This window comes from Achroia grisella, unplaced genomic scaffold (genome assembly GCF_030625045.1).
Source record: "Achroia grisella isolate CSIRO2021 unplaced genomic scaffold, CSIRO_AGI_Agris_v1 utg546, whole genome shotgun sequence".
In the NCBI taxonomy this organism is placed as follows: Eukaryota; Metazoa; Arthropoda; class Insecta; order Lepidoptera; family Pyralidae; genus Achroia; species Achroia grisella.
In genome coordinates, this window is record NW_026712931.1 from 1723050 (window position 1) to 1742598 (window position 19549).

The window sequence follows — 19549 nt, forward strand, 5'->3', positions numbered from 1 at the left end:
GAATTTACATTCAGAGCAAACATCGGCCGTCATAAATTCAACACAAAAGTGCCAGTGACGCCCGACCAGCAACAAAAGGGCATGACTTTCCCCGCAAAAAAGATGATCCTTAATCTGATTAAATCTCCATCGCGGCAGACGTCGGACCGTGAAAGATTAATGAATATTTGTGTGAGGATTCCCGGAGCTGGGTTGGCACGTAGCGCTGTCATAATCATATTAGCTGCGACCAGAGGCCGGCTAGGCACGCACGCACGCATCGCTCGCATCGCACGGGGATATCGCACGACGCACTACTTACTGGAGCGCGGCGAGGGCTGCTGCGGGCCACCGGTCTCGGGCCCCGCGCGTGACACCTATGTTACGTTAGAACTTTACGACCTGTACACATGGGAAATGACATCGCACTCCATATTCGCTTATGCATAATATTAGTACCTAAACACTAATATTTATTGTAAATGGGCCATTTTGTAAAGAGATTATCATACATCAATCAGTAATTTTTAATAGAATATTGGTCACTAAGATAAGCCATTTTCTAGATTAACGCAAAATTATTCTATAAATAACCAAATTTTAGTAAAAAACAACATAATTGTTGTTAATAAATATTCAAACTAATACCAAACTAGTAATACAACTAGTTTGTCTGTCATTATTCTGGTAGTCACTTTATCAACTTTTTTCAAGTTCAAAGTACTGGGAAATAGGTTAATATTTTTCAGTACTTTTCTTCATTTCGTGATTACCTATAGCAAATAATATGCAAAAAAATCTTAATAGCTCATTAGGGTTCTTTAACGGTCTCTTTTTAAAATATCAGTGAAATATAAATGTGCCATACATAACTGGCGATTAAAATGGAATAGGATGTATGGTAGGCGATATTCGTGATACGCAACGCGTTAAAATAAGTGTTTTCAACGTATGAATAAAACATAGAACAGTATACAGGCGGGCTTTATATCTGGTATGCGATGAGTGCATCTCACACGGTATGCTACAAGAAATACCAGAGTATTATATGTAATTTATGTTTTATATAAATCTCTGTATTATTATTTTTATGTACATCATAAGTTTATACAAAATATGATATGGGTACTGGATATCTATTTTTTTATTAGTATACCACTATAGATGAAAAAAAGTTATAATCGGAAAAAGTATTATTCCGTTTTATTTATATCAAATCATTTCTCTGTATCACATTAGTGTAGATCAAAAACAGTTGCTGTTATATAAACATGTTAGTAAGGCTAGAAGGGTCGTCGATACCCGATAAACTTCAAGACCTTTTAAATTACGAGAATCACAAATAGCCCTATCATATTTCGAGTGAGTTCAATAAACACACTCGTAAAAGAATCAATTGTTAAGACCCGAAAGAAATTAAACGTGAGAATGTATTGTTTCATACAAGCGCGAACAAAACGAATATCGTTTGTGCTAACCAGCTCTCAGATCGTTTTCGACCTGCTCTGGAGGACTAAAATTATTTATGACGTTCATACTTCAATGGAAGGAAAATAAAATTTAAACGAATATAGTGCATATTGATTTATTCCAAAGAAGTTTTATGGTAATAAAAAAAAGTTCTGGTTTGTGATTTCTGATTGATACGAATTCGAAATCTAAAAATTTCTTTTAAAATATTTTTAATAATTGCAGTATGGTACTGACACTAGTAGCACTTATTTAAAAATAAGTACATTTGTAGGTATTTATTTAAAAATAAGTAGGTACCTATGTTCTGTTTTTCATTTCATAATTAGAAAAAAATTGTTTAAATTCACTACCACTGGTATTCGACTGGTGCTTAATTATAAACAAAACACATGTAGTAATTACAACAGGCATATATTGATCACCAATATTGTACTCTCTACTCATGGTGATCAGCCATTCGCACAAAATGTTTGTAGCATCTCAAATGCCAAAGGTAGTAGAATTAAAATAAAGGCTCAAGAGATTTTATACACTTTCAAGCAAAGAATGTGTTTCATTGACTCGAAACAAAATAATTAATTATATGGGATGTGTTAAAGTATGAGGCAATATACAAGTAGTGCCTCCACGGCAGGCATTCATGGCTCTCAATTGGTAATTAATTATTTGATACGTGTAGCGGCAGCAATAAAGGCACCTCATCAATAATTCCGCCGTACAAACAAAGAGCGCGTGCACCGTGAGCATTATCCGCCATAAGACGTCATAAACGGAGCACCATCATCTGGGCTTATAAAAAATTCATGCTCATCTCACATTTCGGCGCCCCTCTTAATTTCGCGTGAGCCTCTTCTTGGTTCGTGTAAAAACTTCGGGTGTCTTTTTATGACTTTTACTGCGGTATAATTGGGGAGGGGCGAGCGTTCGCGTCCCCGAGGTGACATAAATACACCCCCCACAATCCACCTCGAACTACCCCCGGTTTAATCTCATGTAAGACTATACGTACGGAAGTAGTTCGCATTAAAATGTCTCGCCAACTGAAGGTAAATTGTCTCAAAGGAGAGCACGTTGCCTCCGGCAATCTTAAGTCGCGGCACGCTACGATGTTATTGGGAATGCATTTGAATAACTTTAATTACACAGCTCAGACCATATATGGTAAATAATGGTAAACAATGGTAAAATGGTCTATTCTATTCTATTGATTATATTTAGTGACGTATTAAAAAAATTAATTCCGAAACAACTACTATCAATAAATATTTTTTTCTAAGCCTATTGTTTGCAATATACAAAATTACTTATGAGGAATATATGCGCAAATATTGTAAGGATACTCCGACTGTAGGCATCACACTATCAGAGTGGGTCCCCAGTGGGTGCGTCGCAAATAGCTTTTGTGTGTTACCTCACGGGTTTCGTAGCAGCGCCGGTCCCGACTCCCGACCTTACACCTGTTTGTCCCCATTTCTCGTATCAATTGAAACTAGCCCATTTTACCTTCAAGGTTTGTATGAAATACACTTGTTTCATTAGATACGAGTATAAAGGCTCAGTTCTCAGCATTTAGCATTATTAATGCATTTATAAATTGTTATGAATTGTATGTATCAAATCTGAGATAGATACCTAATGGTAACATTGTCAGTGTAAAGATCTTTCAACCGTGAAAGTAAAAATAATATAGATACCGCAGAAAGAAAAAAATATCATTGAAAAATATATAAGAGATAAACTCATCATTACGTACTAGTATTGATATTATTAATTAAAACATATTAAATACTTATTACCCTATGAAAATTAAACTAAAAAATAGTTTTTACAATTAAATTGGATTTGTAAAAGTAGGTACTTTTACCACAATTACCATCTAATAAGCAGTATTAATTTTACTCACTGATGGCGTTCGATCAGTTAGTAAAATTAATACATATTATAATATACTATATTACATAATACAATATACATACATAATTAGTACTAGTCTACATCGCAACTTTAGCGCGAAAGGTCTATTGAATTCGGTGGGTGTTACATACTAATTATATGATACGTTTAAAGCGGCATTTTTATCCGTTTCTCAAAACAATGCCCATATGATTTCAATTTTAATGACAACAAAGCTGTGATGGCGTTGTTCCGCATATGTGGGAGTAATGCGCAGAATCCCTTGCACGTATGGGTACATTTATTTGTAAATTCCAAGCAGCTTTCAATATGTAGACGCGCTGTGACTCCCGCCTGTCGATCCACTCCAATATCGCACTACTCGTGAGACGTCACAGGCGACGCCATTTTTTGGCGCGACGATTGACTCACACGGGAGCAGCCTTCTCAGGACGCCACATGATAGATGAGAGACAAAAAACATATCCGTAATTGAGATTTCTATTACATAAATTGAAAGCGATCAGTTTTTTCTATGTTTGTTTACATAATGTGAGTGGCGACAGCGCTATCGCGTTTCGGAAGCGGCTATGCGGACGTCAATTTGTATATTGTCATTATTAGAGTTGGCGCGGAAAGTTTGGGTGCGTTCATCCATCATGGTGTGACGGGCGGCCGGTCCGATATCGCGCCTAATACGTATTGATTTCCCACTTAGCGTTTTTCTTGGGAATCGTGGCGCTCCACCCTTCCGCAGGTCGGAGGCCTAACGAGCTGTTTGTCCTCCACTCGCGGCAACTAGGGCGGTTGTCGCATTACACCGCCGCCGCGGCCGCTACAATCTTGTCGTACAAATTACTTCGGCAGACACTTTTGTGATTGGAACAAAGTATTGTTTCTGGATGACTAGTCAGAAATCGATAGGTATACCCGAGCATGACTGTTTACAAAAATCATATTAATTACTTTCATTATGGTATTTCTGATAAGGTGTGGAATTTGTATTTTTCTTTATTAAATGTATCATGACTATTTACTCTCTGTTATAAGTAATTTGTAAGACTAAATATTTGTAATAATTAATTACAAATATTATATTATATAGTTTACTATACATATATATAGTTTACTTAATCAATATATAACAATGTCTTTTTAAAAAAAAATATCAATAGTAAAAATGTAAGTGGTGTATAAGGTTTACAACTTCGTGATACTTTATGCAGAAGCCTAAGCTGCCTCGGTACTGATTTTCAGTTGAGGTTTTAGCGATGTCAATTTACAAGATAATTTTCCGAACGATCAAATAGGCTTAAATTGAAACAGAGAGTACGAAGTATATATTTTTTTCTTTTATAGGATATACCACATATGTAGGAATTAATTTATCTTACTTTATATGTTAAACAGTGATTAAGAGTGCCGAGAATCACTTCGAGAAAAACTATTGATCCTGGGAGTGTTTGATTGGCGCGGGCAGTAACATCTTTTGAATTTTATTTACAGTTTATTTAAAATGTAATTATTTCTATAGTAGTCCCAGTTACTTAGAAATTCATCTATTAGTATTATACCTAAGTGAAAGTTTTACTCATACTTATTGAGCTACAAATGTCATTCAAATTAATTACACCAGAATTTTTGTTCTTTACATTCATTGTTACATATATAATAATGATGAACATCATTAACTGGTTCCTTTCCATATGATGTATTGAAAGTAGGAGTACTTAGATACATACATTTGCCTAAATGCTGAAGAAAAAGATTGCGTCACCAAGGTCCCCGGTGGGGGGTGGGAGGCGAGAACAATGGTTTCGGTTCTCACACGTGTGGAGGATTATTTGCATTCGGAAATAAAGAGAGGAATGATAAAAGAAAGGCGCGAGCGAGGTCCCACCGCCTGAAGGCGGGGTGTGGGAACCAGGGGGCAGGGGCTGTGGGGTGCGGGGTGCCGCCGTCGGGGGGGTGGGAGGTCGTTACGCGAACAATGGAGAAATAATGTACAGATTGCAGTGAGCGATGCGCCCACCGCGACTCAGGTGTCTTGCTTCTAGTGTGGTGGACATCACGCCTCTTGTATCGACTATGCACTTATTGCAAATATATATATATCACATGCATCATATGATTGTGGTATATCGAAAATGTATTTATGGTAGTATTCAGCATACATAATTTTTCAATGATCATAAGTTCGATTTCTAGGTTAAGATTTTCTAGTTCGAATTATAGGAATATTTGTAAAAACATTCATTAAAATAAATCTATTAAAATTAATATGTAGTAGTAGTGGTCTAGTATTGTATAAGCTATATGTGCTTTCGGTTTAGATGAAGTATTAGAACATCACATAGACATTCTTTTATTAAGCAGATTGATATTTAAAATTATTGTGCATAATGCATAATGCTTTGCAAAACCTAGTCTGCGGAGGTACCTCAGTTGTAGGGTGCAAATTAAGCAGTGAAATTAGAGTTTAAGGGGAATGACATCTTAGTCCTCTGGAACGATAACGCATGAATTGTACCACGGCTTTTACATGTCAGCTTGATTGCCATTCCAATTACATAAAAAAAAAAACTATGACTGTTAAAACAAAACATAATTCCATTACAATACACTAAATCATTATAAATGAAGATTAAGTGTCCTTCCAATTACTTTGTCATTCACGAATTTGAGTAATCCATTAAACCACCATAAACGCCAACATCAAATAAAACGGTTTGCTTGTATCTATACAAAGAGCTACTACGGGACGTACTATAAAACAGACCATCAAATTGTAAGTAAAGCAATGTGTAAAGCATTTAATGATAACACCGAGGCGAGTTAACCGAGGCCGAATCGTTTAATAAAGGATGCCTTCATAGGATGCGCAAGCAATCACAACACAATCACCCCATCCTTGCGTGACACCGAAAATGTCCTCGTTCATAAGTATAAATTAATCCATTTAGAACGAGCGTCGCCGACCACGACCGCCGATTAACGGAAGCTTCTACTTAACTAATTTATTCTCGGGTGGTTTTAACAGAATGGATAGCAGTGATTACGGCCGCGCCGGCGATCTCGTGTGACTGACACTTTGGCTACGCGGGAGAACTGCGCGTACGCAGGCAATGTCGCAAAAATTTAGGTATGTCTTTATAATCATGGAATTTTACCAAAACTATACAGGTATGTATCATTAACCAGAACCATAAATAGACTAGGTCAGTTAGAATCTGGAAATTTATTATGATAACAATACTTTATTTCACTATACGATGTTCTGTTGATATAGAATAAAAGAATTTAAAATAAGAATCAGAATTAAGTGAACTACCATTTCCTCGGACCAATTTTGAAATAAATAGAGACAGACAGACTTCTGAAGGTATTATCCAAATTTGTTTGAGAAATTGTAGTTGAAGATTGATTAGGTAATCATGATCTAAGGCTAGATAAATGTGATAATTAATGTACATTTATGGTGGTGTATCATTTACTCTACTGGAAAAAACCACTAACTAAAATGTGTCACATAATTGATATTCAATACTTTTTACACCTTTAAATACTTAAATTTTAACTTGGATGTCATTTTAATATATACAACCAGAGTTTAACTGAACTTTTAGAAAATGTAGTCTAAGGTAATTTTATAAAGTAATATAACTGATAGTCATGGCGAATGTATTTAAATATCTAAACATGAAATAAATAGTAGGGGAATCGGTTCACCGCAGACCTATCTCGATTTGAATTCAGCGAGTTCGTTTCAGGATGTGCTTGTACGATAGTCAGATGTTTGTAATCCGGCAAGCCCGCGACATTTTAATAACATTGATCAAATAAAACAAAAGTATGTGGACCGAGCACTCGACAGAGATGAAAGTTAAAAGGGTCGCGGGGCCGGGTGGGGTGGTCTCGTGGGGAGGAGCGGGTTGAATGTCTTATTCCTCCACAATTCAGAGGTATTTCGTGTTCTTCATACGCAAATATATCCTCGTTATGTAGGCAGTAGGCACACGTGAGGCCCGATTGCGTGTGCGCCACGTATGAAAAACCCCGGGCAAAAGTCTGGCTGATACAAGATTGAGGGAATTGTCCCGGTGTGGAAAAATTGGATCCAGCAATCAAACGACGCACCCGACAAACGTTACGTCGTTATCGTTCGAGCTTTGATTTGAAGAGATATGGCAGGAAAAACTTGAGCTTAATATACTACTTGTACTATTTCTTTTAAAGTGTGCATAGTTTTAAATATATGTACAAACAATTTCGATAATGGACAAATTCATTTATGAGATATCACTAGTTCAAAGGACATTACTTTACATTCGGCAATATCACTAATATTAGGAATATTAGTTAGGATGTAATCTGGAGTATGGACGCCCGAAACAATAAAGATCTAAATCATGAATATGATACCATATCTTAGTGGTTTATGTTAAGATTTTTTACACATTGATTTAGAGCACATTTTGTATGTTTATTGCTTTGATATTTTATCTTACTTATATGTCAGGTGTTTCCGCGGTGACTCCCATAGAAATTAGTAATAATTATAAGGACTGTACTAAATGACATATTCTTTATGACTGGATGTTTAATACACAGGACTTGGAATTACGAGTTGGTCTGTCAGTTAGATTGAATGCTGTTATCACAATGCCTTGACATAAATTTCATTCAAGAGTAATATAAAACTTCGTTGGATCAATTAAGTTTTGTTTTCGAAATGACGTGATAAACAGACATCCATCCCAAAATAAGTTAAGTTTAAGTTAATCCTAAGATAATCTTTCGATAACCTTATCTATAGGTAGGTACTATAATGTCATAAGGGTAAAACCTTTTAAGAAAACTATTTTTACCTTATTACTTAAAAGCAGAATTCGAGATAAGGCATATGTAGATATCTATATGCTATTATAAAATAAAAAAAAAATTTTTTTACTTTAGCATGGCTCGATATGAAAATATTTTAGTGTTGGATAACGCATTTATCGAGGAAGGCATTGCTAATATGTGATGCAGATGAAATTGCGCGGATCAGCAAGTGTAAAATATAAGTTAAGTACAAGAATGAATATATTTATTAAATTGTTTGGTGACAATATAAGTGTCCTATCGAGAAGTCCGACTAGTTGACTAAGGGCCATTGACTGTTTAGAGTGGGCGAAACGCATGACAGCGTGTGAGAAATTTTCATTATTACTTTGTGATAATAATTGAAAAAATCCCGTCAAATATAAGTTAAATTTGGCATCATTATCGGGTTTCGTTAAGTTATAATATTTTATAGGGTTTGAAATGAAATCTATACTAATACTAGCGGACTTATGAGATATCGTTGTGCCGGGAAAGAAAATGGAAAGCCCGGAAAAGCAATACGTAACGGCTCCAATTTTGTTTTTAATTCAATCAGGACCCTTTGAAATATACGTATAAAATTTCACCCAAATAGCTCGATCGAGCAGTTTAGGAGAACTTTAGTGACAAATAAACATAATATAGAAGAATTATAAAGATGCACTAGTCCAGAATAACATATGTCATATGTAAATGGATTTGCATAAAAAATACTAATTGTTAATATGCAAGTCTTAAAGAAATGTTCATACATTTTACATGCATAAAGAAATGTTCTAATAAATGAAATTACAATTTTACTCTGTAGCTGTTTTAAATATAAAACAAACTGTTACACCACTGAAATACATATGGAGACACGTTAAGGCAGTGAAATTACAGGATAAGAGGCATGACATTAGATGTGATGTCCCACAATTACCACTTACTATCAGATGGGATGATGGGATACTAAAATTCCATTACAAATTTATATCCAGTAAAGTAAAGAAGAATGTTGATTAGAATGAATATGTAATATTTACAGCAATGAAAATGTTAATATAGAGGAGCAAACAGTACAAACAAGCATACAAGTAATCCTATATTAATAATCAAATAATTGCTATCTATTATCAAAATAATAATGAAAACATTCCCTTAAACATAATAATCATTCAAAAAACTTGGCTTTTATATTTAAATATATTTATTTCTAGTCAAAAAATCTTATAAAGATGTTTTTTTGTTCTTCATGGGGTGCTGCATGTCATGTACTTTTACTTAGTAACATCCAAATCTGTACCATACAGCAAGCAAATACCTAAATTATTATTCATTATGTATTGTTATATTATATTACTTCTTGCATATGACCTTATAGTGTTACTTCAATACTGTAAATAAATAATAAAAATATTGTTACTCTACTATTTCAAATTGGATAAAAGTTCCTAATCTGCCACCGCAAAATACAGTATTCTATGAAATAATACTATAATTAGAAATATAAAACAGGTAAACAGGATAGGTACACAATGTTACCTTTAATTTTTTTATATGATGTATTGGTATATTGCATTCAATTTAAGTTGTGTTAGTAAATATATTAATGACACTGACCTGCATCAGATTGTGCATCAAACAGGCTGATGGAATGCATCAGCCTTCACTTATTAACATGATGAACAGCAGAGATAGAATAGAATAGAATAGAATAGAAAGAATAGAAAATCATTTATTCAAATAAACTTACATTGAAGCACTTTTGAATAGTCATAACATTTTTTTTTTTTTAATCTACCGCTCATTCGGAATGCTGTCTCATCACAAGAAGAACAAGCAAGAAACTTGTGTGTTGCTCTTTTAAATAATTTATTCTTACTTACAATTTAATTTTAAGTGTGTGAATATAAACCACCGATTAGCACTAATTCAATTAAATACTCAAAAAAAAAAATTGAATACATAATCAACTGGTTAAACAATTAATAAGAGGAAATCAGTCAGATAAAAAATATAGTGCTATATTCTTGCTATCCTTTATGCATTGCTATTTGATAGGATAAAAAAGATATGCCATCATATCCAGTAAGTTTATTGTTCCATTTTTATAGATAAATATGAACTTATGGTTCGCTGGCTGGGGACTACTCGAGGATGGTATAAGAAGAAGAAAAAGAAAGAAGTATACCACTCATTTGGAATGGTCATCACAAGAAACTTGTGCACTTTATATAAATTATAAAGAGCAGCTTGCAAGTCTTATAAAAATGTCAAAAAAAATTATGTGCCACAAATAAAAAAATAAATTGGAATAGGCCACTCTTACGACAAAGTGATATTAAAAAGGCTTTTCAAGTATACATATAAAATTTTATCAACATTCGTTAAGCTGAGAAGTATGGCAACTAACACTGTGACATGTCACAACTATTATATATATATATATAGATTTATGAGGCATAGATGATAAAAAGCCATCTGCATGGGTGCTTCAGTATTACTTATTTAAGTCACCAAGTAGCTTGCTTTGTAAGCTGTATATCAGATGTAGGGTGCACAGCAGGTAGTTAAATTACAGGATCAAAGGCTTGATATTATAGTCCTCTGGAATGGCAGAGTTGTGTGGGAGTCACACACATAAGAATGTGAAATTTCTAGTGATGTTCAAATGTGTAGGCAATGGTGCCTCTTAACATAAGGTTCACTATCAGATTGCTTCATTTCAATTACATGAACATATTTTATAAAAAAAATATCAGTATATCATCTAAGCAATATTCCAAATATGAATATTGTACAGTGTAGCAAAGGACTGTGTGTGATATCTTTTAATAAATAGATGTAATTATTGATAGTCAAAATATGGTAAAGTATACATAGACAAAATATACTCTCAGTAGTCTGAAACCACTGTTTATTTTTTGCTGTGTTATAGCATGAAAAAAAAATTAATTTATATCAATATTAAAAAAAAGTTATATTCCTTACGAAATGCTAATACTAATATCTAATACTATACAAAATTACTAATATAATTGTGACAAATACATTCTTTTAATGAATAGAATGCATTGAATGAAATTTCTCATAAAGTTACATCTTATTGTGGATTAACATGGTGGATACTTTTTTTCATTCACTCAGGAAATCAGTACATTTCATACAACTAATGTAACTCAAACCTTGTATAAGTCCAATAAATATATGTCTAAATTAAGTGTTATTTATTTTATACGAGGAAATTCATTAATAAACTGTAATTTTATTCATTACTTCACAGTGAACAGTCAAGTATATTTATAATTTTTTTTAAAACTTTTGTATGATATTATTTATGTAAAAAAATAAATTTTCTCAGTGTTCATAATTTGTTAATAATACATTTTTAATCTGTGTACTGCTGCAAGAAGCATTATAATAATAGTTACCTCATTTTGGTCCAATTCTTGCAGATGTCTGTCATTCCGCTGTTTTTCATAAAAAGCCCGAGCCAGGGCACTTCTTGGTCGGTAAAATCCATTTGTTCCAGCCATATTAGCCAACTTCCCAGTATCACTACTATCTTCTAATGAAGATGACTTCCAACAACTTCTTTTTGGTAATATAAATTGTTTGTCATAACCACAGGATGGATGATTTTCCTTATGGTGATAAACAAAAAAATCAGTCTTCTGTATAGTTATAGCTTTTATGAAAAAGGTTGAACAGTAGAAAGCTAAATAAACAATACTACGGTATGAATAGAACATCTAAGATGATTTCTCATCACACAAGCAGGAAAACTATAAGAGAGGGTTAGAATTGAGTTTACTTTGAATAACTGATACAATTCACATTCTAAACCCTGTATAGGTTTAATCACAGTTTTATGTATGTCTGCTTTATAATATAAAAACACTTTAATAACATTTTTTAAAGAATTTTAAGTGACGGATTTAATAAAAACATTGTTTTGCTAGGTGTTGTCAAAAAGTTTCATAAGACAGATGACAGATGACGCTAAAGTGACGTAAAGCGTTTACGGAGTATTCTACTAAACAGACGAGCGACTACAATAACAATGTTGATGCAAAAATACTGAATAAACATTAAATATTGTTACATTTTATAATATTACATATTAACTATTAATATTTTAGTAAAGTAGGCACTTTTATCAGTTTATGAACAATGTTATTTAGGTATTATCAAATTACGGTTTCCATAAACTACAACAATTTTAATTTGCAAAAAATACCTAAAGGACATATTTTTATATGCCCGAATATGGCTTGAGTATACGCTATGATAATTTTTGGCATACGGTAGCGGAGTATCAGCGGAAGGTGGATACAATAGGATAAATATTTTCAGGGCGATTAGTTGGAATTCGAAAGACCACCACAGGACAGGAATGAAACAAAGATTTTCAGAAGGGCCTGATTTTTATCACATAATGTGGAGTTCAACCTGTCTTAGTACCACATTGCTAACAATCCCCTTGTTTGTTATATAAAAAAAAAGGGTTTTTTTTATTCAGATGATGCTTAAATGGTTTGAACAATGAAGAGGAAATCAGGTCATAACTCACCCTTAATACCTATTAGATATACAATGATAATTATTTATGTATAAGGATTAACCTTGGATGGACTACAAAGACATGTCTTCCCATTCCTGCACGTGTTCCCGTGTAGATGACCACGAACAGTTGAAGCTAGTATTAATGTAGGAACAGTATCTATCTACACGGCACTAACAATCCAAGACATAGGAAGCACTTTGGTAATTTTCATTAATCGATATGAAATATACCTTAAGTATCTACCTATTTAAACTACATATAAATTGCATAAAATATAACTTAATCATACCAATTCTTGTTTAGCGTCCACCGATACCTTCGCAACAATCTCTCGAAGCGTTGATCTCATCATTGTTGCTTTCACTGATGGTAACAATAAGTTGCTACAATTATTTAAGTACACTCCTGACACGCGTATCTACTATTTTAAATAATAAACTAGTTAAATGCACGTCCACCACACTGTCGTACATAAAAGCACTGTCTTATACCTACTTCCCGGTGTTTTGTTGTGGTGAGAGGAATTTTTACTTATATTATTAAGTTCAAGATAGAATCTCGGTTCGGCCTTGGCCGTGACTGACCGTTCACTGTCACCGCTCCGCATGACCAACTCCGATGACTTCTATTCGATGCCGTTAAAAATAATAGAATTTTGGTAATAGAGATAGCTACTTACACGTAGGTACCTACTTGGCTAAATGTGTTTTTGATTGCTAGATTAGTTATGGTACGAAATGCTGTTCTGATTTATATAAGTACTTATGATTACAGTGCCTAATTATTTTGGAATTATATTAAGTAGTTGGGTATTGCATATTACTATACCTGTTATAATCTTTATAGATGTTAGGGAGACGTGCAATTAATATATTTCGTGGAATATGTTCTCACTAAAATATGTAAGCTAAAATTAAAAATAATACAATTCCAAACAAAAATTTGCAAATTAATGAAACATATATACCAGATGTTGCTTTTATATATCTAATTTGATATACATTCCCAAGTTTAGGGAAAGTCTGAGAATAAAATTTGTGCTGAAAGAATTCACTGCGTAATATAAAATGCCTTTAATAATGGTTTTATATCACTATTTTCTCACAGACAACTTCACATTTATTATGAAATGTGTTCATGCACGCCTGCCTTCAGCCTGTTAGTAGGTTTACAACATGTAATGAAGTAGTATATGAATATTAGAAAAATAAAAAATTTATTATTAGAATAGTGCGGTACTTACATCGTCTTCAATCTGAGGCACGTAAGGCTGGTGGTAACTGGACATTTTTATTTAATTTAGATGTTTGTTACCCACGTACAACTGACTTGAAGTGAGTCATATAACGTATTACATTTATCGATACATACGTTTATACGTGAAAGATAATTTGTGTAACGATAAACTTAGATATCGTGGCCTGTTTTAGGTATATATACAGTGGATCTAATATTTACGATTACATATATCTACGATAAGTACCTACTTCCTGATATGAAGGCCGACAGGGAATTTTTCAAATTCAATTAACTGTATTGTCATTATTACTTTTATCAGCAAATTGCTGTTAGATGCGTTAAGCTTTTTTTGTGTTAGAAGATAGCCTAAGTGATTTAATTAATCACGTCCTTAATTAAAGTCAGTTCAGACATTTAGCCAAAAAATTGCAAATAAAACAGAAATATCGACATGATATGTTATGAGATTTAACTGTATTAGTGCCTTCACTGTAATTTACAGAGGAGCTTCCTCCCGCGTACACGTAGATTGTGGACTTGAATTACCTGACGAGATTTTCTCGTGAGACTGCAGCATAGGGACGGGTATGTTAAAGTTTCTTAAGGTGTTTTAGGCGGCCATACACACTGTAATATTTGATACGTTGATTTTAATTGAAATTGAATACTTAACAGATTAAAATGAATTTTATGTAAGTAAAAGTAATTTTTACTTCAGTTGATAATGATCATAATTGTAATAATCTTATTATTTTTATTTTGTAACATTTCTTTAAAATGTTTAGTTATTTATATATTTGCCACGAATTTTTGTATTATGGTCAACAATTGGGTTTTTATGCAATTAAGTACATAGAATGCCTAATGTAACAATTCTTTTATATTCGTAAGCAATTTTAGCAATCAAATAATTAATTAAACCTAGCTAACCACCCCTGGTATACATGTATTATCCATACAAACCTTCCTCTTGAATCAATCTATCTATTGCGAAAAATTGAATTAAAATCTGATGCGTAGTTTAAAAGATCTAAGCAAACAGATAGCAGATGCGACTTTATTTTATACCATGTAAAGATTTATCTTCAATTTCTTATTGCGTCTATTTGAGATGGATGAGCTTTATAATTCTTAAATTTAAATCTTATTCAGTTAATCGTTGGATGAATATTCTTTAAAATTACAAATAAATATTATGCGTCAGTAATTAATTGCTTATTTATAAGGGTAAATTTGTTTTCTCAGGTTCAATATGGATTGTCGATCACAGGCGGATTGCCCGGGGCACGATGCGCTTGCCTGCGCAGGCGCACGCGGGACATTTAAAATAATTACAAGCCATCCGAGAAACGTAATACGTAACAGCCAGTGTTTTGAGACCATTACTTATTTTTTAATTCCAAAAAATGGTTTTTAACAGCGAACACTTAGTGCCTATTGGTGCAATGCCGGCAATAAATGAGACTTTTACAAGTTTTCGTGCAATTTTGTTGTGTAAATTATTGTACTCCGTGAAATTGATTGTAGTTTTACCATTTTTTGAGATGCGCATAAAAATATTTTGGGCATACTATAATAGGTACTTGTGTACGGTATGGTTATAATTTTACGGTTAAAATGTTACTGCTTAAGTCAGTATGTTCTAATGAAGATGCATTCTAGATTTTAATTATTCATTATCTCACATTAAGGAATTTATTTGGTTATTGGATAAGAAGATATATACTTATTAGAGTAGTGTTCCAAAATAAAAGCAAACGATCAGTTTAATTTAAATTGTGCTCGTAGTTTTTGCACCCTTAACCGCATTCTCACAGCGGCCCGGACTTGATGCACTTCACTTCTGATTGGATCATTACCGAGTTCATCATACCTCGTGCAATCCTCCGGCCAAGAGCGAGATGCAAATGCAAATACAAGCAATATCCAACAAGGACAGCACACAGTCCAGCAGGCACATCGCTCAGGAATTATTTCATATCATGATTATTGGAACTTTATTGCACTTCGAAACTAACAATTGACATTAGGAAATGCAATTTCATATTGATTTCGTAATCTCTCCAGTCGTTTATTTTTATCAATGCTACAAATCTTTCTATGATTTGCGGCTAACCATCGCAGGGTATGCTGGTTGTTTTCTTGTGGCTTCACGTTCCGAGAAAATGTCATTAAAAGCTCGATAGGGGATTAAGTTGGTTTAAATTTTCACGTAGCTCGGCAGGAAATCGGTTTAGTCGTCACAAAGGGTGGGAAGAAACCGAGAAATTATCTTTTCGTCGGAATACAAACCGCTAAACGTGCAATTACAGCGTTACCGATGGGGCATTGAGTTATCAAAAAATAATAATTTTTCACACCGGCCGGATGGTGTCGCTGCGATCACGTAGCCGCCGCAATCGTTCACTCACTGATTTCGTTACCAATACACTCATCACGTTTCTAATAAAAATCTTTACTCGGACATCTGTTGTCTTGCGCAACCGCATTTATTGATGCTAATGGATGCCTTTCTTAACATTAATTTATGCTGGAGTGGCCACCACTACCGTAACTCGATGTTTTATCGGACGAAACCAAAATTAATGCATGTTAATGATTAAAACGAGATGAATACATATGGTTGACTGGAAGAGGTACATCACCATTGGGATAATCAGCCTTTCCTAAATACTACCTCTTCCTTCGTAAAAGTTCTATCAACAATACACATGTCATTATGTAAGCTGTACTTACAATAATTAATTGGCACAAAACAATTCAATTTGTTCAGTAACCTATTATTATAGAATTGCATCGTTAATCTTCCTAAAATAAATAAATAAAAGTAAACTTAAAATTTACGTCATTATCGATATTTCCAGAAAAATCATTAAAATTATATGTGTGTATTTTTAATGCTTTTTCTGGAAATTTCAATACAATAGTAATAATTTAGAGATTTCTTCAAGCCAATTAAATACTTGGCGTACAAAATGTAAGTTTCGTTCAGGAATGGAATATGACTGATAATAAAATAAATATATAATATATCTTAACATTTTATCGAGTAACAAAGTTCATTCGACTATTCTTGGTAGTCACGTTATATAGGTACTAGAACATTACCATCAGTCGAGATGGAAATGAATTAAACGTAATTCGAATAATCGAGCTTTGATACAACAAAACAAAGGGAAAAATGCGTCTGCGGCGAGCTGGCGAGTGAACCAAGGATTCAATTCGGAACGTGATGAGTCGAGTTTTCATTTATGTTATGATTTGATGACGGCAATGATTGGAAGCGGATAGTGATGATTACAATTGGCATCTTCTAGTTCTAGGGATCAGCCTGCAATAAGTTGTAGGTAGGTATATACTTTTTTTAATAATAGTTTCATACCTGTTTTAAAAACATAATTCATGTAATTTTAATACTCACGTAAACATATATTTAATAATAATAATATATTTATTTGTCAGAATATGGTATGTACAATGGCGGTAATTATATATAATATATGTTTCATCATATGCTGCTGTTTCCAGCGTACAAATATTAATTCTGTAATCCTCATTATAAATCAATCAAGCCATTATAAATTCTAAATATTAGTCATTCACCATAACTTCTTACTTTAAAAACATTATGGAATATAATAGAATGTCAATATTTCATTAATTATCAACATTTTATTTTAATTCTAAATAATTTACGTGAGTATTGAGTAAGTTTATGATATATAAATAGATGTTTAAATCACAAACTGGAATATCAGAAAGAACAAGAGAAACGGATGTACTCTCAAGAATAGAACATCAGGTAATATATAATAATATACTTAGTATATAATATAATAATATATATAGAAAACATCCAGACCAATGTTACCAATCCTACTCATAAATACAAATGTTTATATTGTGGGAGGAATCGAATCTTCGACTATTGGCAGTAAGGCAGTGTTTAAACTGACCACTAGACCACCGTGTTCGCAGAAAATGGTGCTTATATGTATAATTCTAATATTTAAGCAAATCAGTAAGTAAACATATATTCAGTATAATTTCAATAATGACATCTGATGTATGTGACAAATATAAGTATATTTATGTAGTCGACTGTATTATACGCAGCCTGATATATTTCAGTCGTGTACCTATATGATATCGTTATTACGGAGTGAAGGCCCCACTATTTCGCTTGTAGAGTCGCAGTATAAGCCGGTGTCGTCATTACACCGCCATATGTCCACTGGGTTAATTTCGGCTCTCTTCTTTCCGTGAACGATGACCCCTTTATTACTTATTAAGGAGCTTCTGCCAGCCAGCCCCCGTGCAACGTTATTTATGTCATCTAATAATAATTTGTATTAAATCACGAACGCTTCCCGCTGGACAAACAGGATTTGTTAGCTTTTGTTGTCCGCAGCGTCCGCACCGCGTTTTTCCTCCCGGAATGAGGAGACGTCGTTTCTATCTTTTTTTTCAGGAAAATAAGACAAACTTCCGATTGGTCTTAAGCTTGCTATTGTGCTCATTTTATTCTAGAATATACTTAATATACTTACGTACTAATTTAATATATTTTTTGTGTTACGCTTCTGTAATTTGTGAGAGTATTGATAGAGCATTTAAATAAAAAAAAATCGAATTTGAGTCACATTTTTTATAGCGGCACGAGCGTCGTTTACCATATTATTAAGTTTTATACTTGCGGTTATTTTTTACACCACACACAGCTTTAAAATTAAGCCTTAGAATTAATTAAGACTCAATATAAATAAACTTTAATTGGCGTTCTGGTTATTTCTGTTTAAATTTAAAATAACAAATTTTACGCTCTCAAAATTATATTAATGTTTATTTACGACCATATTAAATTTGTAATGCGACGTTATATTATAAAAACGTGTATAATAAGCCGTATAAAAACAAACTAAGACGAGGAACAATATAAAAAAAACATTGACTCGTCGTTTGCCAAAGAACGGTAAAGTCTGTAGACATGACACGACGAGGTGTAAATCTCATGCCCTTATCTGTTCCTTTTCGCATACGTTATACCGTGAAGATACTGGAGGCGACAACATTTACATTTTAAGCGCCAACGAGTAATTATTAGTGGGCGCTTTAATTATTCCCCGGTCAACAACACGGTACCAGGCGCGCCCTGCGGAGTGCATTGCAATTTGCTTGCGTAATCTAAATGGTAAAAACTCTTCGTTTCGGCCATATTGATACATGAATATTTAAATCATTAATGAAATAAAATACCGTAAATAAGGATAATGTGGTAATGTTTTTTCGTGGAGTAATAAAATGCGATACGTTATCAATAAACTTTGCTAATTAACAGTTTATAGCCTTTGTTTATCTACATGGGATGATTTAAGTATCTATTATCAGTAAAACGGTACCTATCGAATTTTAATTGTTAGTTTTTTACGTTCGTCAATGTAAGACAATTTAACAATATACAACCATACAGACATACATTTGGAGCGTATGTCGCTCAACTTTTTAGCGAGTGAGCTGGGTGAGCGTCAATTTTATTTTTTAATTATGGAA

General features: G+C 33.3%; 1 protein-coding gene across 2 annotated transcripts in view; it reads right to left on the reverse strand.

Moving 5' to 3' along the window:
- The window catches only part of LOC131848045 (protein-L-histidine N-pros-methyltransferase), a 63391-nt gene extending 50240 nt beyond the window's left edge, over positions 1-13151 (reverse strand). Inside the window, exons 1-2 of one of the 2 annotated variants that reach the window (XM_059197802.1) lie at positions 13050-13151; positions 11625-11837 (exon numbers count right to left, since the gene is read on the reverse strand). In XM_059197802.1, coding sequence (XP_059053785.1) covers positions 11625-11837; positions 13050-13112 — 276 coding nt within the window. In that variant the 5' untranslated portion in view covers positions 13113-13151. Of the gene's footprint in view, positions 1-11624; positions 12156-13049 lie in introns of those variants that run through there. The other variant, XM_059197801.1, reaches the window with a different exon arrangement.
- Positions 13152-19549: the final 6398 nt, after the last annotated feature.